We start from the raw sequence: 25,889 nt of genomic DNA on the forward strand, positions 1-25,889 counted from the left end.
TTATGGTTTGATTTTTCTGTTAATTGTTTATATGGCTTTTAACTTGTCTTGTTATTTTTTTATTAATACAAAATGATATTACATTTGATATAAAATATCAGATATAATATTTATTATTTTAGTTGAAAATATTTTAGATAACATAAGTGTTGTGGTCTCCCTAATTTTCTTGTCATCACTTATTTTAACTGTCACTATTTTTATTATGATTGATGTAAGTAACACTAACAGTTTTTTTTGTACAACATATTTTTTAACAAAGATAATAAAAATTATTTATCAATTTATATTAATAATAAAATATTTTGTATTAACTATAAGATTTCACATTTTTTAATACATAAAAACAAACAAATAAGATAATATATAAAGATAACCTCATCATTCAATTATAAAAGAATAACCATATCACTTAATTAATAAAAAATTAAACATCAATAAATCAATTAAAAAATAAAATAAAAATTAAATATTACCATCAATTTGAATATAAATTTATAAATAATTAGAAGTATATAAATTTATAAATTATTTAAATTTGAATGGTTTAATTAATTTTTAATTCTCTAATAAATTTGAAAATTTAAAATTGAGTATTTATTAAACTTTTGTGTTTTATAGTCCTAAAAAAATTAAAACTTTTTAATTGTATCACTCTAGTTAAATTTTTACAAGTGAGGTGACTTTTAACATAATATTTTTAAGTGAGGTGTCTCTTAATTCTATGTGACTGTTATATTTTACTTTCACCTTTTATTTAGTTTTCATCATATTAATTTTATAAAATTGTAATTTTGTAGTTTCTTTATAAAAAAAATTTAAATGATTTATTCATCTCTTAACTTTTGTGGACCTCTTTGATCATATTTTGATGAATTTCTATCCAATTCTCAACTTCAACTCGTCAACATCTATTACAAGTTCAATGGAAGAATGCTTAGTTATTTGTGAACTTTATAGAATTTATAATATTTTGTATTAGATTCCAACGGCATGACGGAATCATGCTTTTGCAAATGTGAGTAAATGGATGAAAAGCAGAATATTGCAGTCTGGAGCTGGCACCCAAGTTGTGTATTTGTTTGTAGTGTGATGTGAGAGTGAGTAGGAAGTACGTAGCTACTGTTACTACTACTACTCTATTAACCATAATAAATACGGGAGAGAGAACGTGTTAATTATGCCACAATAATTAACTCGCCAACTCACCCACTCATCCTGCTTCCACCATCAAAATTATATTTATTCTGCAAAAATTCATCCTTCAATCAAGCCTGCGTTGAACTAAGTGACCCTGTTTTTTGTCTTTTCTTCATCATCGAGTTATGTAACTTAAAATAAAGTGTCAAAGAAAATAGAGACATAGACATAAGCTTGCATTTCATTTACGGAACTGTTTGAAACGAAGGCTGAGTGAAAAAAAAGTTTAGACACAAGAATGCTGGAAATACAAAATTGTACATACATGAAAAAATAAATAAAAAATAAAAAAAAATCCAGAACAATTACAAGATTAGCCACGTGATCCTATGTACTCTTGAGCAAGATCATAAGGGAATTACGGCGTGATTTGTCCTTAACGCTCATCCATTGATCAGCTATGTCTTCGGCAATCTTTACGGCGTCCGATGCACTTCCAAGAAGACCTCTTCTCGTGAACCCAACCGTATACAATCCATTCTCTCCCTTCCAACCCATTGGAAACGGCATTTTCGGCATTCCGTCTTTCGTGAAAGATTCACGGCTCTGCATTATCATATATTGAATTAAACAACTAGAGTGTAAAAAACAAACATACTATTTGGTTTTTGGAATTGTAAAGGAGATGGAACAAAGCAGATTGCGACTGTTTTTTTCTGCTAGGAAGTGTTGTCCATCTCGAAGGACGGAAAGGAACAAAAGGGACACTTTTTTTAGGTGTAAGTATAGAAGAACTAACACGACGTTTGATTATCGGTACACATGAAACGTCACTGGAATGAAAAGTTTCATATTTGTTTGGCACAAACCCCAAAATCATTTTATGCTCTTTCCTTCATAGTTGCATGAAGAAAATAAATCCTTCTGTTGGTATCTGCTGTGCATGTCCCAACTGACTAAATAAAAGTTGTGTTGTGGGTTTTTCACATCGTGAAAATAGAAAGAAAAAAACAAGGGAAGAGCTAGTACAAAAATGAGGTTCAAGAAGATTGAGGTAAAAATGAAGTTTTTAGTTTCTTCTTACCTTAAGCCAAGTGGGCACGTTGCTTTTGTAACCCGTTGCTAATATTATGGCACTGAACTCCTTTTCTTGTCCATCCATAAACTTGGCACCGTTTCTTGTTATCTCCTTCACCCCTTCCATCACCTGAAACAAACCCTAACCTAACTTAGAAAAAGATTCCATATATGGTAAGATTGGATTACAATGTTATGCCATAATTACATACTCATGAATCAGGAAACAAAGCATGGCTACGTACCTTGATGTTACCGGATCTTATCTGCGCTACTTGTCCAACATCTAGCACAGGGGTTTTACCGGTGACAAGTTTGAGCTCTATTGGCCCAGTTTTTGGCCTCCTAACGCCGTAGCGGGCGGTGTCACCTAACATTAACCCAGCCAACGCCAATACCACCTTGTCTACCAACTTTATCGGAAGCCATTTCAATAGACCCATCGCCATTCCAAACGTAGAAAAGCCAAACATCTCCCTAGGCAGCACATGTACCTGTACCATGAAATCTTGTCAACAAACTGTGTCTCGATGATAATATGTCCAAATATGCAGGTTTTTCTCTATTATTTTATAAGGGATTATTAGCATTAAAAATCAATAATAATCAACAGAGTTTTATGATAACAACCATGACACAGTGGAGCACGAATTCGTATAATAAAGAACATCAAAAAGAAAAAGACAAAATGTGTTCTTATTAGTGCATGGGAATAGGGAAAGAAGGGGAAGTGAATATAGTGAGTTACTGACTGTGTTTCTGGCGACCATGTAAGGGGTGGCGTTGTGCCTGCAAAGATCCAAGCTTACTTCCATTCCTGAGTTGCCGCAACCGATTACCAAAACCCTCTTGTTTTTGTAATGAGAACCGGATTTATAGGCGCTGGTGTGAACAACGGGTCCGTGAAAGGAGTCCATGCCAAGAATCGAGGGAATGACAGGGTCGGCATTCTCTCCGGTAGCAACGACGAGCCACGGGGAAATGTACTGAAAATCGTTGGTTCTGACGACCCAGAACTGGGAAACGGGGTCGAAGTGAGCGGAGTGAACGGACTGGTTGAACCTGGGGCGGATGTTGAAGCGGTGAGCGTAGGAATGGAGGTAGGAGATGAACTGGTTCTTGGAGGGGTATTTGGGGAAATGGTGAGGGAAGGGCATGAAGGGGAGTTGGCAGAAGTGTTTGGGGAGGTGGAGTTTGAGACGGTCGTAGGTTCTGTGTTGCCAAAGGGAGTTTATGCAGTGACTCCTCTCGAGAATGACGTAGGGTAGTCCGTGGTGGGAGAGGCATGCTGCAACGGCCAGCCCCGAGGGTCCTGCCCCTACGATTATAGGACCATGAACCCACACGCACTTCACTTCCTCTCCCTCTGGTCCCTTGCAAGACTCCATCCAAGAAAATCGCAAGAAACTTGGAAGGGAAAACCCTCTCTGGTCTGCTTTTCCTTTTTGGTATATGTGAGTTTGTGTACGTTGAATGTTTCAACTCCTCTCCTTGGAGAATACGATGGAAATCGTGAGAATTTAAAGAGGGGTAGCGTATAGTGGGAATGGTCAATGAAGTGCGTCAGAGAGTGTGGCAGAAGAGCCTCTGTGCCTTTTAAATATGCATGGAAAGTAGCATTTCTTCAGATGCCCACACAAATTTTACATATATAACTTTCTTCTCAAATACAAATATCAACTTAAATCAACTTTTTTATACACAAAAATTAACTTCAATTTCTTTTTCTATGTTCTGTTTTTCTCTAATAGCATACTGGGATCTATTTAATAAACCCAAAATAAATAAATAAATACAAACTGCAATTTACTTTTATTTAGTGCTGAAGTAAAAAAGAATAGCATTCCCGTGAGCAAAAGAGGCCAGGGGTCACTGGAGTTGGAGTGAAATATTAGGAAATGATACGAAAATCTTTTCATAAAGAATGAACGTACACTCTTTGTTTTTTTATGAGTTAAAGGGAGATGAAAAAAATCCATGATTAAAGAAATGCAACGTAAGAATATTAACTATATAATAATAACTCAAAATTTTCTCTTCCGGTGATTTTTTTTTAAATTTGAGAGGTAATATTTTTTTCAAAAAATATTTAAAAATATCAAATATAAAAATAATGATCAAATGTGAAATACATATTTGAGAAAGAAAAGAAGAATGTTAAAAATGTTTAATTGAAAAAGGGTCAATTGAGTGTGTATAGTTTGAAGATACAGAAAGAGAAGAAATAAATAAAATATATGAATAAAGTATGGAAGTATGATTACCTAGTATGTACTAAATATTTTCTACTTATAAATGTATGACCCAATCTTATTCCACTACTGAAACCAAGGAACTGAGTGTTTAGTCTTTACCATGATGAAGCAGATTGGTGTACAATGTTCAAAATGAAAGAAAACAAAGATTCTGAGAGTTCTCCCAAAAGGGAAAATAAAACCTTTTTTACTTTTCAATTGTGTGAGTGTGAAGCCAACCTTAACAGTTACCATCATCCCAAGCTTTCAGCAATCTATATGCATGCATGCCTGCCTCCGATTCTCCGACCCTACTTCATCCATCCCTTCCTTCTCGGATGCCACAAACCTTAATATCCGACCTCTGCAATCAATTACACATTGCCATTGTTGTCTTTGTTCATTAAATTTCAGTGAACCAGAGCCTGAAAAGCAAAGCCAAGACTCCATCGAGTTCTCTATATATCTTCGTTTTAAATCCAAGGTGACCAGAAGAAGCAAGTGTGATATCGCGTTTCGAACAACTCTGCTGCCATTCACAGTGCTCATAAGTGTTCATATTGTCACCATGCATACGCTTTCTCTGCTTTTTTTTTTATTACTTTACCAATGAAAGCTGCAATGCAAAAGGCCCAAGTATTCCAAATTCCAACAAAATATTCATTATTTTTCAACCCCATATCCATGGCTTATAAATTTTTACCGCCATATGATGACCTTAAATCGACGTGATACTTTAAAAAAGGTATGCAAAATGAATTAGTATATTTTTAGTATAAATTAATCTCCCCTTTTGTTTCATTTTACTCTCTATTTAAATTTCTCATTTAATTAAAGATATATACATATTTTACTCTATTTATTTAATATTTTATCTCACATTTATCTTCTTCTTTTTCTTCATCTTTACAATTTTATTCTGGAAATAAACGTATAGATTTATATATAAACCGTATTGAAAATGATTTTAATTATCACGAAGATATGAATGAAGAAATTAATCTATTGATTGTGGCATTTTACCATTCTAAATATTTTAATACACTGATATTCAAATTAATAAATTTTCTTATTTGTTACTTTTTTTAGATCGAAAATTTCCAAATATTTTAAATTTATAATAACTTTTTGTTGATAAGATAGCTTTTTAATATTTTTGAAAATAAAAAATAAAACCAATTGTTGACAAAAATTGATTCATGGCATATCATGAATAAATTTACATATGACACGTGATTAACAAAATTTATAAATACAAAACTGTTTATTTTGAAATTGTTCGGCATGATGAAGATAATCAGTGGTTGGTTACGTGAATTTGTTTCAATTTAACAAGTGGTTTAAACTTTACCATTGAATATAAAACCGTGTCAAATTGTATAGAAAGAGCTTTATAGTTTTTAATAGTTATTTTCCTTAATTATATTTGTCTTTCACATCGAGATATATATCATCTGAACAAAAACTGCATTTTAGTGTAGAAATTTACTATTTTTATTCAATGACTTGTTAATTAGTGTCTATAAGATACTTGTTAATAAGACTCCAAAAAATATATTTCTGTCCAACAAATTTGAGTGGGAGACAAAGAAAAAGAATCACAAAATGGGAAACATTGTTTTGAAATATTGAATTTTCCCTGATTTGCACTATTTAAAAAAATACTTTTAATTAAAAAAATACAAAATATCAAATTTTAAAATTAATATGCAAAAGGGTATTGGAATGAAATAGAAAAAAAAAACGGAAGGATGAAAATATATGGTAGACGATTATATCAATTTTTTTCATGAAAAAAAAATATTAGTAAATGTTATCCAAGAATTAATGTTTTTTAAACACAATATTTTAGGATCTTCATTATAGGTTTAATAAAAAAATTTATAATTTGTAGACTTCTTAATGAATAATTAATGTCTTAAAAACGCTTGTGAATAAGACTAAAATATTTGCGTAGACAAATATGAATGGAAGACAAAAAAAGGCAAACAAAACGGGGAACATTGAATTGAAAACTTGAATCTTCACTACTTATTATGACTAAACAAAATAATTAGTAAAGTTAATAAGCTTAAAGTTTTTGATAAAAACATCGCAAAATGTTTGTTTTTCCACAAACTAAACTTTGCTGCCATTTTTGAAATTAAAAAAAAAATGGAAGGTTGTTAAATTAAAAAGGAGAAAGAAAGAAAGTTGATGATAATTTTTGGAAGATTTAAGCGGGATATTTTGTTGTTTGTTTGGGAGAATAAAGGTGTGTGTATTATGTAAGTAGAGCAAGTTGTGAAGTTGGAGTTGACGTTTGTGGGAGAATAAAGATTGCGTTATAATAGACCTTTTGATCCAACCAATAACATGTCTGCAGAGGAAGAAGCAACTCTGAAACATAATCAAACTTTAATCAACGACGAAATGAAATCCACATACGTGACTTTCACTGCTTATATTATAGTGTTTTGATACCGGATCTTCATAAACATGCATTTTAGATTCACCTGCCACAAAATCTTACATGGAAAACTCTTTTCACCCACTTGGATATATATTCTTTCTTTACGGAATATTCATCCAACTTCTTCTCAATTCATATTAATTTCCAAAATTAATTTCTTATTAATTCACATGTATATGTCACTAGTAGTTTTTTTTTTATGGGTTAGATGTTTTATTGTGGTTTACAACCGACATACCGAGGTCATACAGTAGGCAAAAATAAAGAAATATCTTAGCAGGTATACAGGTAGTGGTGTTTGAAAGGTGGCAAATGTATGAGTTGTATACTAAATAGATTATTTAAACACCTTATATAATATATATAAGTCGTATAAATGGGTTATTTAAGCAACTAAAGTAGTATTAACTTTGTACATCAGTTTTATGTATTGGATATATGATGATTTTCAGGTGCTATATTACCATGTAGTTTCTCAATTACGTATGTTGTGTTCTTTTTCCCCTTCAAACTATTCACATAATTCCCAACTCTTTCATTTTTTTCACCATCACGGTGTTTTATACTCCATCTTTGTTTCCCTAGTATCTTTAATTCCCCTGCAACACCTCTCTTCTTGTTCTTAAATTTAAGGTACTTTTATATATATGTTTTTAATATATGTCTAGAGAATAATTCAACTATGTAAATCTCACGTTAGATAAAAATAATAAAGTCAAACACCATTAAAAAAAATCAAATTCATTGCTCAAGATAATGGACAAAAACAACAACATAATAACGTTTGAAAAGAAATATACCGTGTGAAATGGATTTACCTATAAAAGATTGTTGAAAACAACATAATAACACACATTCGTGACAACGGCAATAACATAAAATAATATTCATATATTTATTGTCTAAAATTTTTACGTTAAAAATAGTTTCAGATCTAATATAAAAAAAAATAACATTATTGTTTAAAATTTTGAATTGAAAATAAAATAAAATCTTTATGTCAGTTTGATTCACGAGTATAATATATTTTATTAAAGACCCATCAATAAATTATATAAAACAAAAATAATTTCTACATCCAAAACTACATAATAGATGTGAAATAATTTTTTAACCCATGCATATAACCGACTCATAAAAACGTTGAAATCAGTTTTATATTTTTATATTTTTTTTCCATGTACATGATTTATAGTTACAGGAGGACATGTTTGAATTTTGCTACATAGGGCACGACACACGAACATGTTCACTGTTGAATAGGAAGTGCATGAACAGGGAAGAAAGATATGAAGGTGGATATTAAAGAATGTCAACGACGGCAAGCATCAAAGCACCCTCTTACCCCAACACCCTCCTCCTTCATTGGAGGCATGCGAGTTCAACTTATCGTAACACGCACAATACATCCACAACACACCAAGCTTTTTTTCCATTTCCCTAATCATGGACGATTCAACAGTTACGTATATGATTCTCACAGTATTTACTTCAGTACGTAGTATAAGTAACTCAATGTTAAAATTTGAAGTTTTGATTGTCGTATGAAAAGTGAGCGATCTGATTTTGATCTGAGTTAATATCTATATAGTAGATAAAGTGTTGTTGTAATTTTGAGAAACGTAAGCAATGATGTGAAGATGATAAGAAATTGTAAGAGGAACAAAGTGAAGTTGGGAGCACGGTTTGGTCTGCCACGCACACGATGACCTTAAGAAGCCCTCAAACATTGAATAATACAAGTTCCCCACACCACACCACACCAAAACTTGAAAGCGAATCTCTCCCTTTCCTTTCTCTGTGCACCACACACACACACACACTGCGGGGAACTTGTTTCTTCGGATTTGGCTTTAAACTCAGTATCTGTGATCAGATCTTCAACGATTAAACATACATCATATTAACATAACATCACTTTGGGTGCACATAGTCTTCTCAATCATCCATTTCAAATACATATAAACCTAAAATTACAACCTTGGCTCTATCAAGAGAGCAAGAGGATCTTTGATTTGAAATGTTGACTTTATGTTAATCAGTATGAACACAAAATGACATGAACGGAAAAGTTTAATTTGATTCGACTTTCTATATCTCTCCTTGCTTTTCTAAACATTAATCATCTCTTCTCCTGCAAATTTCATGAAAATAATCGAACTGAGTACTTATGAGATACTGATGCGATACAGATCCTAAAATATACGTAAACGATAAAGTAATACATTATTGTTTTTTTCTTTTTTAGGTTATCATTAATTGTTTCTTCATAAACTGCACTGACTGTTTTTCAGTAACCAAAATCAATATCTCACTCCATTATTAAGGATTTCATGTGGGGCGTGCAAAATCCTCCGTCAGATATATAGGTTGGTAATAAATCATAATGTAAAATTAGGTTTCGAACTAGACAAATAAACTTCATTCTTATTTTATTATTTACTTTTCCAATATTTCAATTTTAGAGGTAAGAGATTAAAGATAATTTAAATATATTTATTTTTAAATTTTTTAAAAAGATAAAACTATAAATTAATACAGTTCCAAACTTTAAACTAAAATCAAAATATGGTTACTTAATGTTAACACACTAATTTGCCAGAAAGTATATATATATATATATATATACACACACACAACACACTAACTAGCCATCATGTCAAAACAAATTGCATTACTTGTACTTAACTTTCCGAAGTAAACTGAAGTTTATAAAAATTAGGTATATCCTAACAACACTTCGTCAACATTCTTTTGCAAGTTCTTTATGAACTCTCTTTACACTTTCTCGAGTGTATAGTTGTTAACATGTCTAGCATGTCCACAATATGTAGGTCCATTATCAAGAAAGTACTTACTATTACATATTTTCTGAAAATTAAAAGAAATACATATATATGCTGTTATTGATGGCATATGAAAATAAAAGTACATGTGAATGAGAGTTTATTTCTAAATTAGATGAGAATATGTAATAACCGAATTTTTCACAATGGTATGTGCTTGTAAAATAAATTATTAAACGTTTTTAGAAATATTCATGAAGAGCAACACTATCACTTTAATGTAAATTTATTGTGGTTAATAAGTTTGTAGTTATCTATAGGTTCTGGATATGTTAAGAGAAAAGCTATTCAATAGATAAATCCATAAATATTACATCTTTTCTTTAGAAGAAATGATAGTGTAACACACAAATTTTTAACATATATTTGATATTCTTTTTCTTTAACTTTATTTTTTTATAAAAAAATATAATTTTTTTTATGATTATTTTATCTTTATAATGTGTGTTAAATAAATATAGTTGTGTATCATTCTATCATTATGCACCTTTTAATTGATTAAACCGAAATGTATGGAGGAATGAAAAATTGAAGAAAATTTGAATTTAATGAAATATATTTTAGCATGGTAAAGCCTTTTATAGTTAGATTAAACGCCTTTTACATTCTGAATCAATGTAAAGGAGAGTTATGTTATAACATTGTCTCGTATAGTTGTATGTTATATTTCTCTTTCTCAATTGGCTCTTTGTGGAAGTTCTTCAAACATTGTTTCTATTAAAGTGACAATTGAGAAGGTTTGTGATGGTAATTGCCAGTGTTTGAGATTTCTAATACACAAACAATTAATACTTTCATTGTTTGACCTAGATTACATTAGGTAAATAAAGACCTCATAGTATATTTATAGTTATATAACTACATTTGACATAAAGTTGTTGTTCTCATGACTGCATTCTTATGTCGAACACCTAACCATCATTCTTTTATCAGCAAAAGTTGAAGAAACATGATTATATAGGGTTTTTAACACTGTCATTAGAATCGTTTTGCATTTTATTTTTGTATAAGCTTACTCGGCTGAAGCATCTTTGCCATGTTGGTTGTAGGAGTTACAGACATGTAATCTGAAATTTTGTAATTTGCAAATTGGAAGTGTACTTAAACGCATTGAGAGTGGGTGCAGAAGCAAGTGGGTTCTACTCGCTTTTTGCTGAGTTATAAGAAACCACTTAGCCACTTATTGCATGGCTGTCTTGGAATCTCTACTCCAGCACATGCATGCCAAAAGGTGGGGTTCATAATAACAAAAGCCAAAATTAATCAAAACATCCCATTCTTCGTTTACTTAAGAAGAGGGATTCGTAATATTAAGAACTAATATCATAACTTTATGTGTGTACTTATTGTTTATTTCTGTCATTGTCGATAACAAACACATACGATCAAACAGACCCTACTTTTTCTGCGCACAATGCAAACTAAGATCTTCTGCTCGATATTCGAATCATGAAACATCTGAATCTTCCCTCACGCCACCCCACTCTAGTCCCCACTCTTCCCAAAGAAAGATGCAAGTGTTCATAAGAAAGGAAGTTTTTACTGAATCTTCCCACTCACCATGTACGTTAATGCATATATTGTCTGGCATGTTGTGTATCAAGCATTCAGAAGGACCAATAAATTCTAGAAACATGGTTAGGTGGAGATTTTAAGCATGTAATTTAAGACTTTGATCATGTCTGATGCATAATCTTTACGTTCTTAATCTAGTAATCAAGTTAAAGAATATTCTTGGTGTGTAAAAATAAGAATATAGTAGTACCAAATTCAAAAGTGAGAAATGATGGCAGCTATACATATATATAGCAGCAAGAATAATTTCTGCTTATGCTGCATAATTCTCTTCCTTGTTTCAGGTTAATTATGGCACCGCAACTTTGCATATGTATTGGGTCGACAACATACTATAAAAAATAATTTGCTTCCCACTTGGTAGTAGCTATCTCGCGCACTATGTCACGGGCTAAACTAACCTACCAGCTGATTTCTGCTGTAAAACTGTTCCTTTTTATAGCTTTGGTGCTTCTTCAAGTTGCTGCTATACACACATACAATCATGCATGTGCTCCTATCAATCATTGATAATTTTTCTCTTTTTCGTTCCATCTATTGCTTGGAAAGTGGCAAAAACACAAGTGTTATAAATTTCAGTTAACACTATTAAAAAAAGAAGATTTTGAAATTGCTCAGAATCTTTTAATTCAAAAAAAAAAAAAAAAGTCTTTCAAAATACTATAACATTTGTACAACTGTAAGTTTTGATTCTAAAATAACTTAATTATATTCATATGCTATGGTTAAAATTACATTCCAGCCAAATTTGTGTTGGGACTATTGAGGAGGAAGTTCAATAGAAGACACAATATCAATGAGACATAAGTCCAACCATATAAGGGGTCGATACCACTTTCTACAAAAAACCTTAAGACAATGGATTAATGGGTATTTCAACTTTATATAATACTTTACTTTCTCATTTTTATTCAATGTCTCACACTTGGATTTCGAACAATTTGATCTCTTTTCTGTTGCCAAACATGAATCACATTATTATTTTCGTCATCACACATTCACTGTCTTTCTTTCCCTTTCTCATAGTAAATGCGAAGTGTCACCATATTCTCGTTACTAGCACTCTTTTTCTTTGCATTTTAAAAGTGATTAAATATTCATTCTTTCGTCTTACATTTTCTTCTCTGTTTCATACTTATTTTTTCAAATGCGTTTTTCCAAATATTTTTTGTTCAAGGCGAAAAAAATAGTGATGAATTTGTTTATTGATGGAGAACATGATAGTTCTATGATAAAAAGAAATGTAAAGATAAAAAAAAATTAAAAACAAGAAAATATAAAAACAGGTTTCGATTCTTACTAAAAAGAATTGAAACATAAAATAAAAAAATATGTTCGGTTCATAACCCTTACCTGTACTAAGGAGAAAACTAAGTTAAAAAAAGTAACAATAATATATAGCTAAGAATATTTTTATGCCCTATGTTTACACAGCTGTAGATATATTTAACCAGAAAATTTCTTTCTATAATGATTAGAAAGAATATCGATCCAAATAATTCCTTAGAGAGCACTTTCCTCTTTAAAGAATAATCTAGCCAATTATACATGGGACTATGGTCACATGGTTTGTGACATGTGTTTGCTTCATAACGTGTTTGGCCCCATGCAAATGTAGGGGTCAAATTACACTTTTCAGTATTTTTTTAATCATATATATATATATATATATTTAATTAACGCATTCAATCAACTACCATTATAGTTTCACATTTTGTAGTATACTTGTAACTCATTTGATTTTCCAAAATCGTGGGAAAATATTATTTAAAATGGTAACCATGTTTTAACTAATTTAACTAAACCACTTTCAAATGGACTAAATTTACTTTACAAAAACCAGATGAATACAAAGCATGTGTAACTACACTAAATACATACATCATAAAAAAATGTATTTCATGAAATATAAATAAATTATAATTATTATGAATAAATTTAAAAAAATACATTAATGTATTAAACTAATTATTTATATGAATAAAAGTCAAATTAATTTACTTATCTGTATAATAATTTATTTTACAAAAAATATAAAAAAATTGAATTATATATATATTTACAAAATTATTACCTGTTCATTTTCTCTTTAAAATTATAAGGAACTACTGGTTAATCAAAGAAATTATGATATATAAAATAGAATCATTTTATAATCAAAATATTTGAAAATTATGCATTCAAACATGCTATGACAAAATTTTATGAGACTAGAAAAATACGTTAAAGTGAACAGATTGGAAATAAGTTACCCATCATGGAATTGGCTAGAAAAGGGTATACAAACAAAAGCTAAGATATATGGATCTTGCATGCTTAGCTCACTTCAAAATTCAAACACAATGATACCCTTCATTCCATCTAATCTATCACACACATTCACTGGCTCTTTAACTTCATTATGCTTTTAAATTTTGGAGTTTTTCAAATATGACACACACAATCTACTTTTCCAGATTCTATCTTCTTCACAATCTACCACTTTTTTTTTTCTATTTAACACGTTAGCCATAGGGAGGAAAATATTAGTTTTATTTTAAGAAACAGATCCACCTAAGTTTAAATAAAATCCTTAATTTTTTCTGTATCATTGTTGAAAATTTAAGCGTGAGACTAAGTTTTACATTAGATAATAAAAACGTAAAACAGTTTATAATAATAAAACACTCATTAACTCTTTAAAATTTTTGATAAAAAATATACTAATCTTTTATATAATTAGACTTATATCTCATCGATGTTATATCTTTTCCTAAACATCATTCTGAACACATACTCTTGTTATTCACTTTAAAAATATAAATGATTTCTTGTATATAAACCCTTTAAAAGAAATCACTCAATAATGTAAAAGTTGATAGTATTTATGAAAGCTTTTGTTAATGGGTGGGAACAATATGCCCAACAAACAATCAATAATGCTAGGATAGGCTCTAACCATAACTCTGATACCATGTTAGAAGTGGACTTGAGGCCTAACTCATCCCCACAAAACCGGCTTGTAAGGTGAGGTCTGCACCCACTTATATATTTTAATTTGACCTTATCTCTAGTCGATGTGGGACTTCCAACAAGTTCAAATACTTCTCAACTTATGACAAAATTTTCATTAGGTTGATTTAACTTATATTTAAAGTAATACTATTTTAAAAGCAATAACGAAATATTCTAAAGTAATTTTGTTATTAAATTTTTTTTTTATCCACCCAAGAAAATAATGCAGTTGTACTTGAAGAAATAGTTAATGCATTTTATTTAATATTGTCCTTGACATCTTCCCCAAGGTACCTAGTGACCTAGGTACAACAGGCTATATAAGGGAGACAGAAAGATAAGTTTAGAAGGAACAAGAAAACAATTAAAAATAATGAGTTTGAAATATATATATAGAAAGAAATTTGATTGTGACCAATTTCACAACAATTTAACTTATATGTATTTCATTTTTTCCTTATAATTTTCCTATTTTTGAATGAACCAGAATTTCTCTAAAAATAAAAATGACTCTGGAAAGTACACTGTGTGTCTTATACATCATACTGTTACTTTTGCACAAAAATCTATTTTGATCTTTGATATTTTTTCTTCTAAATTTCAGTATTTTCTTTCAATTTTGAAATACAATTTCGAATACTTTGTATGTTTAAGAGGTGTAAAATATATGATGAAACTCACGTACATATAAGCATTATACAACCTAAACCTAAGTAATGTTTGAAACTCACATACTTATGAAACTCTCCTCCAAATCACCATTTTTATTGTCATTTTTTTTTATTTTCTTAGTTTTCTTGGAAGTAAGCATATTGAAGAAAAAATAATTATAATTTAATACCTAAATTTAAAAAACATCTACTATTGTCTACGAAAGAACGAACTTAAGTAAAAAAAAAAAGAAAAATTAAAGTATGAAAATGAGTTATTAAACATAAAGGATTGATTTTCAAAATGATTAAAAATATATTTTAGAATAATTTGAATAAATCCAAGATATATTAAAGAAAATTTTTAAAAAAACATCGTAAAGAATAAATTATATTCTCTATAAACTAAAACTAGTTATACAAAAATTAGTTTATAAAATATTTTATATAATTTGACTGAATTCTCGTTTCTTAATTTATATATTTATATAAACTAATTAAAATTTTGCATAAAAATCCTTGTTTATTTTTTCTCTTCAAAAAATACTTCTAAAAAAGTGTCTAAAGATATCATATCATATGTATGTGAAAAAAATAAAACTATATTGTTATTTAATCCATAGAAAGTCGTTCTATTTTATAGGCAGGTTAACAAGTGACATTTTAAATTAATTTAAAAGGAGAAAATGGCAAAAAAAAAAAGAGTGAAAATTTATCACATTTCGTTCCTTCACCTAAATATATTGTCCACTAGTTCATCTAACCTCTCTACACTTATGTGTTGAATATTAATAACAATATCAATAATGATCTAAACACGTTTTTTTATCACATCTAACCATACAATGTTATGTTTTACGCACAATACTGAATATTTCCTCTGATAAATTTATTGAACTATGTAATATTTTTTCTAAAATTTAATTATAAATTATTACTTTTAATAAAATTTAAAGTTTAATAAAATTCACTTAAATGGAATTTGGGAAATTTTAAGTAGAATTAAATCAGATGTCTAAATTTATCTAAATTGTACTTTCATTAAATCCTTTTTGAATAAATTTCCCAACTTTCAAACATAAAGTAACACACAGAAAAAAACTAAAACAAATCCGATTCATTGCTTACAAGCAATTGATCCATCTCTCTATGGGCCAACTTTTTGGGTCCAGCAACAAAAGACTGTTAAAAACACCCGTATTTTTATAAGTACACCATTCACCTTTAAGAAATTTTAGTGGCACTTATTTCTTGTGATTGGATTTATAATGGAAAAATACAAATGCATATTTTATTTTTCAAGGCTAATGACGTAAAACTAACTTTTCGTTAAACTTAATTTTCGTCCATGTATATTCAAAATTATAAAATACTCGTTAAAATACAAAAGGATTTCGTGAATTTAATCTTTTCTTAACTTTGTGACTGTAAAAACGTTACGAAATATTTCATTTATATATAAAAAAGGAGAAGCAATTCACATATTTTGAAAAATTGATAACAGAGTCATCAATATGAAATTAAATATACAAATAAATTTTAGAAACACGATGTTCCTTTCAAATTTAATGTTTTTTTAATACATCTTAACTCTCCTTTACTTTGTTACCATGCTCTTTCTTCTACTTTATAATCATAAAAAGCTTCTGTTTGCAACGTTTTCAGTATTTTAGTTTTTGGATGTGAAAAATGGCCTGATGGAAAAGGCCCAATAGGCCCAACATATTTAGTTTAGTGGGTTATGAAAAGAGAAAAAAAAAGTTTCACAATGTAGTACAACGTTTGTTCATGGTTTAAGAGGGTAACGAACTAGAAAAATCTGTACTACACGTACTACAATCACTAAACTGCATAAATCCAATGGAGTACTACCACAACTACACGCAATTATTCGTAAGATATTTTCGAAGTTTCAATTGAAATAAGATAAACACGTGCATACGAATACGATTAGGAAATTAATCCGTGTAAAACGGGAATCAATTATTAATAACAAATAATAATTATGTACAAGCAAGTGATGATTGCATTTGCATGTTGAATTTCACATGGAGAAGCAACTGCCGTGGTCGGTTGGAATAAGTTTAGTTGGGGCGGAGAGCGGCGGCGCAGTCTTGGAGGAGGAACGGACGGCCTCGTACCGCCGGCGTGCGGAGGGCCGTGGAAGATTCTCCGGCACGATGGTTTCGAGTGAATTGCCTTGCCAGGGAGGGCACGTTCTTTTCTGGCTCCATTTGGCGGCGGTGTCAGAAACATTGGATACTTGGTGAGCAATCGGGAAGGTGGTGATTTGATGCATTTCATGAGATAGTGTGAATGAATTGCAGATTTCTACGCCAATCACGTAGGAAGCCACTCCCATCACAACGCATCGTCTCTTCCAACAACATGCGTCGTTTTCCACCCTTTACAACAAATGTATAAACGTTAGATTGTAAGACACATAACGAAAACAACAAATGTATAAACGTTAAACTTACGATGAAAGACGAGGTGGCTTTGCGGGGATGGGAGAAGCTTTGGAAGGTTGGTTTGAAGTGGGAGGGGGAAGGCTTAAGAAGCAAGTAGTTCTCATGGTTAGAGTTGAGACAATAATGAAACGGTTCTTAAGGATTTTGTTATAAAGTTTGAAGTTATAAGTGAATAGGAGACGGTGGAGGCATTTGAAAAGGTTGAAATATATGTATAGGTAGTATGCGTGTGTAAAGTGAATAGGAGAAAACAGTGGTTGAGGTATTCCAAATGGAAAAGGCAACCTTGTTCGGTTTGATTTGGTTGTGTTTAGCGTTTTGTGGGTTGGTGATGGATCCATGGTTACTTCTATTGCGTGCCGTCTTTGCACCAATTTCGCATTGGCAGTAGAAGACACACTTGTCGCACTCTTTCAACCTTCAACCAATCATATTTTCACTAACCAAAAATACGCAATTAGATAGTTTTACACTTCCCAAAGAAAAGTTTAAATGTTTAGGAAATTTTGACTCTCCCATAAAATACAAACATTAGGAAAATAGTCACCACTTCGATTTCGTTTTTTATTTTTCCTCCTTTTCTCCTTCTTTCCTAGTTGTTGTTTCAACCTCACCCACCAACTCATACTAAACCTTTATCATTAGATCTAAATAGTTTTAAAAAATCATATAATCAGGTCAACCTTATTTAAAACTTTAATTTCAATAATTTATTCTAAATTCTAGACATAAACTTTTGTTATTATTATATACGTATTTTTTTTATTCCAACAAATATATATTACGGAATAATAGTCATCTCCAATATGTTGATTTCAAGTTAAATTTCAATCTGTGAATACGGGCATCCTTATACACTCAATATACATACATTCATATATATTTTCAATGAGGAGCCCTTTAATGTTTGATAAATGACCACTTTTTTTTATTTTTATTTTTATCCTAAAAGAAGCTAAACGATACAAAAAGCTAACCCAACATCAAGTACAAATACAAATACCGGCTATATCCATTCATAAAAGTATGGGTACTTGCTTACAAAACAAGCCAAAATTTTAGGTTAACATGAGAACAAGGTGACCTAGTTTTATAAGCAACCTAGAAAAATTGCAGCAAAAAAAAAAAAAAAGTAATTTCGTCAGCAATAAGAATGCTTCAATCGCACTTCCTATCCAACAACAGAGCTAACTAATGACTTTGTCGGCATAAACAACCGATTCTTTCACTGATTTATCCTTCATAATGTATGAATTAACTCTACAATTACACTTTTATTAAGGTGTTCTGAAAATAATCATCATTAGATAATAAAAAAAGTAAAAAAAGAAAAACATAAGATCTAACATGCTTTTTTAAAAAGTAGACAACCTCCTTAGAATAATACTGTTAGAAGAAACCACGATGACTGTTCTTTTTAAGTGAATGAGTGTATCTGAAGCAAAGCTAAAAAAAGAGATGCTAAAACTTACCATTGCATAAGTAATTTAAAATACTTAGAAAATGTTGGTAACTGGATAATTTTAATTTCTTCACGAATAGAAGCACTTTTTATGATATGTTATTTAAGCACTTTTGATTTGCCCTCCACAGTTAGTATCACGTTGATATGATCAAAGACGATTCTTATAGCGTTCAGTCGGTTAAGAGAATATATATATTCATATACTAGTTTTATGTGATTTCGTGAAACCATAACTATTTTCTGGTGTTCACTGGTTTAATTTTTTTATGGAAAAGAAAAGTTGTACACTAAAAATTATTTATTAGATGGAAAAGATGTTGTTATAAAAACAGTATATCGTATTAAGCATCGCTGAATTTGAAATGCAACTAAAACATGTTTCTATCATTTTTAAAACAGGAAGTAAAAGGTATTCAAATCACTTTTCTTGTATAACGTGACATTTCATCAATAAAAAAAAGTGTATATATAAATAAAAGTTAATTTTTATTTTTATATGATAGTAACCGACAACAAACGAACCAGAAAAGAATTTAATTTTTGAAAATGTGTTGTCATTTTTTATTGATAAGACATAATATGGGACAAGTCGTGTACGTTGATTGCCCTCTCCACCAATTTTGCATTTGCGTCAGCACTCTCTACATTGTTTTTTTGTCCTCCGTTTTTAACTAAGAAAGGAATTAGGAGGTGGAATTTTTTTATATAATACTAATAAATAACGGTGAATATTTTTATTAAAATAATATTTATTTCAAATATATAATAATATTATAATTAATAATAATATAATGATATTTTATCCTAAATAATAATTTGAGATTAGTTATAATAAATAAATATTGTTCAACTAAATGTAAGTTTTAACTGTTTTATAAAAAGATGTTTAATAGATTTCGTGTTTTTCAATATAGGTTTAAATGCTTATTTCTTTCTACGTTAAGGTAAATTTCTGTTTAATATTTAGTTTTAAAATGTAGATATTTAGTTATTATATTTTCAAATTTGTATAATTCAGTTTTATCCGTTAATTGGATAAAACCTACGTTAACTTCACGATTATATGACTCTACTTTTTTCTCTCTCCTCTACTCTCTTCTTGTGATCTTTTTCTCTCTTTTTTCTATTTCTCTCGTAATTAATTATCTTCCACCTTTTTCTCTCTTTCCACAGTTAACTTCTACTCTTCCCGTCACCATTATATATGATTCTCTTTCGATAATTTATCTATATTTTAATTGTCAGTCACATTCTTTATACTTTTAAAATTATATATATATATATATATATATATATATATATATATATATATATATATATATATATATATATATATATATATATATATATATATATATATATATATATATATATATATATATATATATATATATATATATATATATATAACACTTCACCTGACCAAAGTAATAAGATTTTACTTAAAAAAAGTTATTGTCGTAAACTTTTTATTTACGTTATGATGAATGAATGTTTTTAAAAATTAATGATTGAAGATTATAAATGTGTTTATTAAAGTAACTTAATTTTTTATTGAGTTTTTAAATTTTCACCCTCATGGGTGCCGTTGTCGAGTGTTACCCGCCACCGCGTACGGCGATGCTGTCTCTCAATACGCTGCCGCTGGGCTTTCGTTTCCGTCCCACTGATGAAGAGCTTATCGATTACTACCTGCGCTCGAAGATCAACGGAAACGAGGACGATGTCTGGGTTATCCGTGAGATTGATGTCTGCAAATGGGAGTCCTGGGATTTGCCTGGTATCTTCTTTTCTTATTTTATCTGGAAATTTTAGTTGGAGTTTTTGTGTAATTGGAAATTTTTAGTTTTTTTGCTATACTGAGATTCTTATACTGTTGATGGGTTAGTTCTTTCTTTTAATGATGCTTCTTTTGAACTAAAATTGAGTACAAATTTTGTTGTTCTGTAATCATAATCAACATTTTATCTTGTTGATTAGAAGATGGTTTAAGGATGAAGTGTGGATTTTAATTGGAGATCAAATTTCTATGGTAGTGTATTTAAGTTTGGTTCTTATTTTGAGGAAGAAAGGCAGTTTTGAATTGTTAGATATGGAATTATTGGTAAACATTGATGTGGAAAGTGGCTATGCTGTTTGATTTGCTTATATTGTTCGTGCTTGTTGGGATGGGGTTTGTTTGATGTAGATTTGTCAGTGGTACGGAACAAGGATCCAGAGTGGTTCTTCTTTTGTCCGCAGGATCGGAAGTATCCCAATGGGCACAGGTTGAACCGAGGTAGGACACATGGGTATTGGAAAGCAACGGGGAAGGATCGAAAGATTAAGTCTGGTTCTGCTTTGATCGGAATGAAAAAGATTCTTGTTTTCTATACTGGTCGTGCACCGAAGGGGAGTACAGGCCTACCTTGAAGGAGCTCCATGGTACCAATCTTGGACAGGTCTATTCTTATCTCTTACTTTTGTTGTTTGGTATTTTTGCTTTTTCATCTTTGTTACCATTGTGCTTTGACATTAAATTGTTTGTAAGTTTTAATAGCTCTATTGTTTTTTTCCCCTCAGGAGGTGTTTAAGATGTGGCAGGAAGAGGAGAAGTTAACGGTGGAAGAGAGAGAAAAATGTAGCAGGTAGTTAATGGTGAGAGAAATAGAGAAGAGAGAGAAAAATGTGGAAGGAAGAGAGAAAAAAAGTGCAGCCAACTAAGGGTGAAATTAACGTCATTACTAACTTAACGGATAGAACTAAATTGATATAAATTTGAAAACATAGGGATCAAATGTCTACATTTTTCTGGATACTAAACAGAAATTCACCTCCTAACAAGGGGTGAAGTAAGCATTTAAGTCTTTAATATATTTGTTAGATAAGGGGCAAAGTAAACATTTAAGCCTTTAATATATTTGTTAGATTGGATAAGAATAATAATTATACATTATAAAAAGAATATTTTGTATGGTATATGGTAGTATTCGAGGTAAGCTACGCAATAAATTATCTTCGGCGATTCTTACCTATATTTAAGACTGTTCGGTTTATTTATTAAATTATAAATTAAGTAGGTGAAGTGAGTATGTGAGTGTTATGTTATAATTGGGTCAACATCAATTTTAGGTCCACAAAATATATTTGTTATTGGATCAACATCAATTTAAGGTTCACGAAATACTTATAAATACAGGGGTAAGCTACCAAGATAAAGTTCCTTTAATTGAGTTTTAATACTTAACTATAAATTAAGTTCATTAAGTAAAATCTGACTTAAGCGTCAAAGTGCTTTTAACAGGTATTCACTGTTTAGTTTGAACTTGAAGAAGTTAGAATAAGTGATTCAGAAGCAATAAAAAAGAAGAAAAAGATAATAGAAATGTGTCTCTCTCGACTCTACTCACTTATATACTGAAATATTCTATAATACATTTGGAGTGAGGAAAAAGAAATTAATGTATGTTTGGTTGTTAAAAGTAATGAAAAAGGAGTGGAAAAATTAATAATATTACGGTGGTATTAGGTATAATTAATCTATGATCAACGGATATAAAATGGAGAATAACCAATAATAAATAGGAAAATGATGGGTGACAGGAAAAATTGAACCATGTCATTATTATCATGGAGACTTGCATAAAAAATTTAAAAAATAATGTGATCTTGAAATAGATCTGACTTAGTCTTAGGGTATTAGATTTTTATTTTTGTTGTTGAGAATAGATCTTTTAACATGACGCACTTCATTGCATATTTTCAGAGCGGCTTTGGAGTTTATACTGTTTATTTGTCTTTTAAAAAATAGTCTTGGCTGAAGTTGTAAGAAATAGTACTAAGTGATCTAGTAGCGTATTTTAATCAATAATTATAGGTAAAGATAATTTATTTAAATTAAGTATAATTTTTTTGTCAAATTAATCTTTACTGTTTACAAGATAATGATATAATTTTTTTTATTGTATAGCTTTTACATTACATGTGAATTAAGAGAATAATTATCCCTTTTATTTATTGACAACACAATTTTTGATTTATTTTGGGGGAAAACTTCAGAAATAATTGATATAATGATAAAATTGAACCGATGCTACAAACTTATGAAGTTGACATTAACATTTTCTATCATCTCAAACTTTCTAGTTTTCAGGTTGCAATTCGATTAATCATATATAGTTTCTGAAATAATGATAATCATTATCAATATCATCATTTTACAAGTCTGAGAAACAAAAAGAAACATAAGATGTGAAAATTATGATTTAGCTCTAACTAAGATAATTAGAGTTGTCACATGTTTTATTCTAACTTAAAGCATCGCTTAAAAAATGTCCATAGTATTTTCTAAATAAGCTGCACTTTTCAGTCTGGTCCCGAATATGTCCTTTTTGTTTGTTTCAAAAATTAAAAATATTAAGTAAACTAAAAAAATTAAAATTAAATATATAATTTTAAGGTTTAAATATTATTAATTTAACTTTGAAATTTCAGTTATAATTATCTAATATGTAATTAAATATAAAATATAAAATATAAAACAATACATGTTTTAAAATAAAATCATTTAAATTTTAAAAAAATATAATTATTATTTTATGGGATGGACGTGGTAGATATAAACGAAGCATTAGATGGGTTGTTGTATAAAGCAAAAACTTACTGGTTGTTTAATCCACGTGTTGAAGCCATTAGCCATGTGATGTTGTTGTTTAACTAACTAAAAACTGAGATGGACAAAATCATGTTTATATTTTATAGGGATTAAATTAATATCATTTTTTAAAGATGTTATTATTAGTTTTTCCATTTAAAAATACTAAAAAGTATAATTAGATATTTAATTTTCAAAAACAGTGTATATTCTAATATAATCATAATAATTTAAATATAGTTTCATGAATCAGTTTGATCCAAGTTTGTCCCATATTAAATACTATATAATCAAAATAGGTTCATTTTAATGTCTTTAGATCAGTTTTTTTTTTTTTTTTTAACTTTGTGTAATCTATTTTACGGAGTGAATCAAATATATATATTCTATCGGCTTTACTTTTACGAAATAAGATGAAATGTAGTAATGTTTTTATTTAATCTATATAATAACTTGTATACTTTGTAAATATTCTGAATATTCTTCTTCTAACTTATTAGATAAAATATCGAGTACGTGACTATATCTAGAATTCTAAATATTTTAGTTTATGTAAAATTTGTTTTCACTATTTACTTATTGAACATAATTTCAACTAATTTTTTAAAACGATATTAACTTCTTATAAAAAATAGTAATTAGATGATAATTAGATTACCTTCTCAGTATCTTTTGTAAATAAAAATATACATTAATAATATAATATGTGTTATATTACTATTTGGTCATAAATTATAAAATGCAATAAGTTTGTTGATTACATATAGTAATTATGTTTGAAATGTTTGATAAATTGATGGTATACTTTTTTTAGAAATTATAATTTGGACGTAATGTATAAATAATATAATTAAAATCATCACAAAATTAAGGTCATCAAAACAACTCACTTTTGTATAAAACTTTAATTATAAAAGGAAAAAAAGTGTACCAATTTATTGTAAAACATGCTTTTTTTTTATCTTCCACAAATTTCATATCATGAAGATACATGGTCAATAGCTTAATATCACGAAGATATATAACCAATCTTCCTAGCTTAGTAGCCTAACATCTCAATGGCCAAAATTTTCATTTTGACAAGACATTATAACTACAAATGAGCTTAGCAAGAGAAACGCCAACACAAGTTTAACACTAGAAATATGAAGCAAACTCGACGAGTAACATGGAGCAAGTTTGAAAAGAAAACATCATGAAGCAAAATTATGGGCATGTGAAATACTTTTGACTAGACAAGTAGCATGTTTTTGCACAAAGCAAGCTCGGTAGAGGATAAAAACAAGCCTGGCATTAAACAAACTCGACAGAAGAAACGTTGACAAAAACTCACATGTGACAATCTCAACAAGTTCGACAAGACAAACGTAGAGACAAACTTGACCCATGTACAACATAAGCTCGACGCACTAGAAATTGTACTCTTCCATTTTTTTTTTGTTTTCGCCATCATGCTAGCCTAGCAGCTCATGGCCCGACTAAGTTCTTCACTTTAACCAAATGCTAGAAGTGTAAATCAACTCGATAGGAGAAACACTGACACAAACTCAATAGGAGACAAACAACAAGCTTGACAAGAGAAACATGGTGACAAGCTCAAGAGGAGACCACCTCACGAAGCAAGCTCAAGAGACATGCAAGCTTGACAAAAGACAATCAGCAAACTTGACATGAAACAAGCTCACTAGGAGAAACGTTGACACAAGCTCAACATAAGACAACCTTAGCAAGCTCGGCCGGACACAAGCTTAATAGAAGAAACATGGAGACAAGCTTGGCCCATATACAACATAAGCTCAACCCACCATAAAATTATAGTTAACCATTTTTAGTGATATATTAAGATTCATAAGGGTTTTGTGCATCATTTGCATGTTTGCTTTTGCATTTTTTTTCCAAATTGTTGACCATAATATTGGAATCGTTTACGAATTCATAAACCAAATTCACATTTAAAATCAAAGCAATTGTACCTATAATCATTCAATCAACCACAAAGTCGGCGACAATCACAACCCAAACTGTCAACTAATAAACCCACAATTGGCCATTAATCTGGACGGTCACCTAACAGAGTGGGCGGTAGACCATCAATTTGGACAGTCAACAAATAGACTAGACGACAAGCCATCAATCGAGATGGTCATTAACAACCTAGACGGTCACCTAACATGCTAGAACACAAACCATCAACCCGGACGACCAATTTCCAAAAGTATAAACAAGGTCTTTTTGTTTCCTAATCAAGATTTCACCATCCCGCCAGCTTGACAACCCAATAGCTTGCTACCCAGTCTAGTTCTTCACCTTGACCTAAACGCTAGAAGTGCAAACAAGCTCGACAGGAGAAAC

General features: G+C 29.9%; 3 protein-coding genes across 3 annotated transcripts; 1 reads left to right on the forward strand and 2 right to left on the reverse strand.

Moving 5' to 3' along the window:
* Positions 1-1,414: 1,414 nt before the first annotated feature.
* Positions 1,415-3,788, reverse strand: LOC124830413 (putative indole-3-pyruvate monooxygenase YUCCA4). The gene is made up of 4 exons (XM_047304115.2): positions 2,970-3,788; positions 2,463-2,711; positions 2,225-2,347; positions 1,415-1,746 (listed from the first exon to the last, which is right to left on the reverse strand). Exons 1-4 carry the CDS (start codon positions 3,603-3,605, stop codon positions 1,528-1,530), a joined length of 1,227 nt encoding a protein of 408 aa, XP_047160071.1. The 5' UTR covers positions 3,606-3,788; the 3' UTR covers positions 1,415-1,527.
* A 13,096-nt stretch (positions 3,789-16,884) lies between these two features.
* LOC124830412 (protein CHLOROPLAST VESICULATION) lies at positions 16,885-17,735 on the reverse strand. The gene is made up of 2 exons (XM_047304114.2): positions 17,449-17,735; positions 16,885-17,373 (listed from the first exon to the last, which is right to left on the reverse strand). The coding sequence occupies exons 1-2, from the start codon at positions 17,541-17,543 to the stop codon at positions 17,013-17,015; spliced, it is 456 nt and encodes a 151-aa protein (XP_047160070.1). The 5' UTR covers positions 17,544-17,735; the 3' UTR covers positions 16,885-17,012.
* Positions 17,736-20,396: 2,661 nt separating this feature from the next.
* Positions 20,397-21,788, forward strand: LOC148204110 (protein NTM1-like 9). Its single transcript, XM_088105755.1, has 3 exons — positions 20,397-20,684; positions 21,093-21,345; positions 21,467-21,788. The coding sequence occupies exons 1-2, from the start codon at positions 20,483-20,485 to the stop codon at positions 21,314-21,316; spliced, it is 426 nt and encodes a 141-aa protein (XP_087961881.1). The 5' UTR covers positions 20,397-20,482; the 3' UTR covers positions 21,317-21,345; positions 21,467-21,788.
* The last annotated feature ends 4,101 nt before the right edge of the window (positions 21,789-25,889 follow it).

Source organism: Vigna umbellata, chromosome 2 (genome assembly GCF_029865625.1).
Source record: "Vigna umbellata cultivar VRB3 chromosome 2, Vumbellata_1.0, whole genome shotgun sequence".
Taxonomy (NCBI): Eukaryota; Viridiplantae; Streptophyta; class Magnoliopsida; order Fabales; family Fabaceae; genus Vigna; species Vigna umbellata.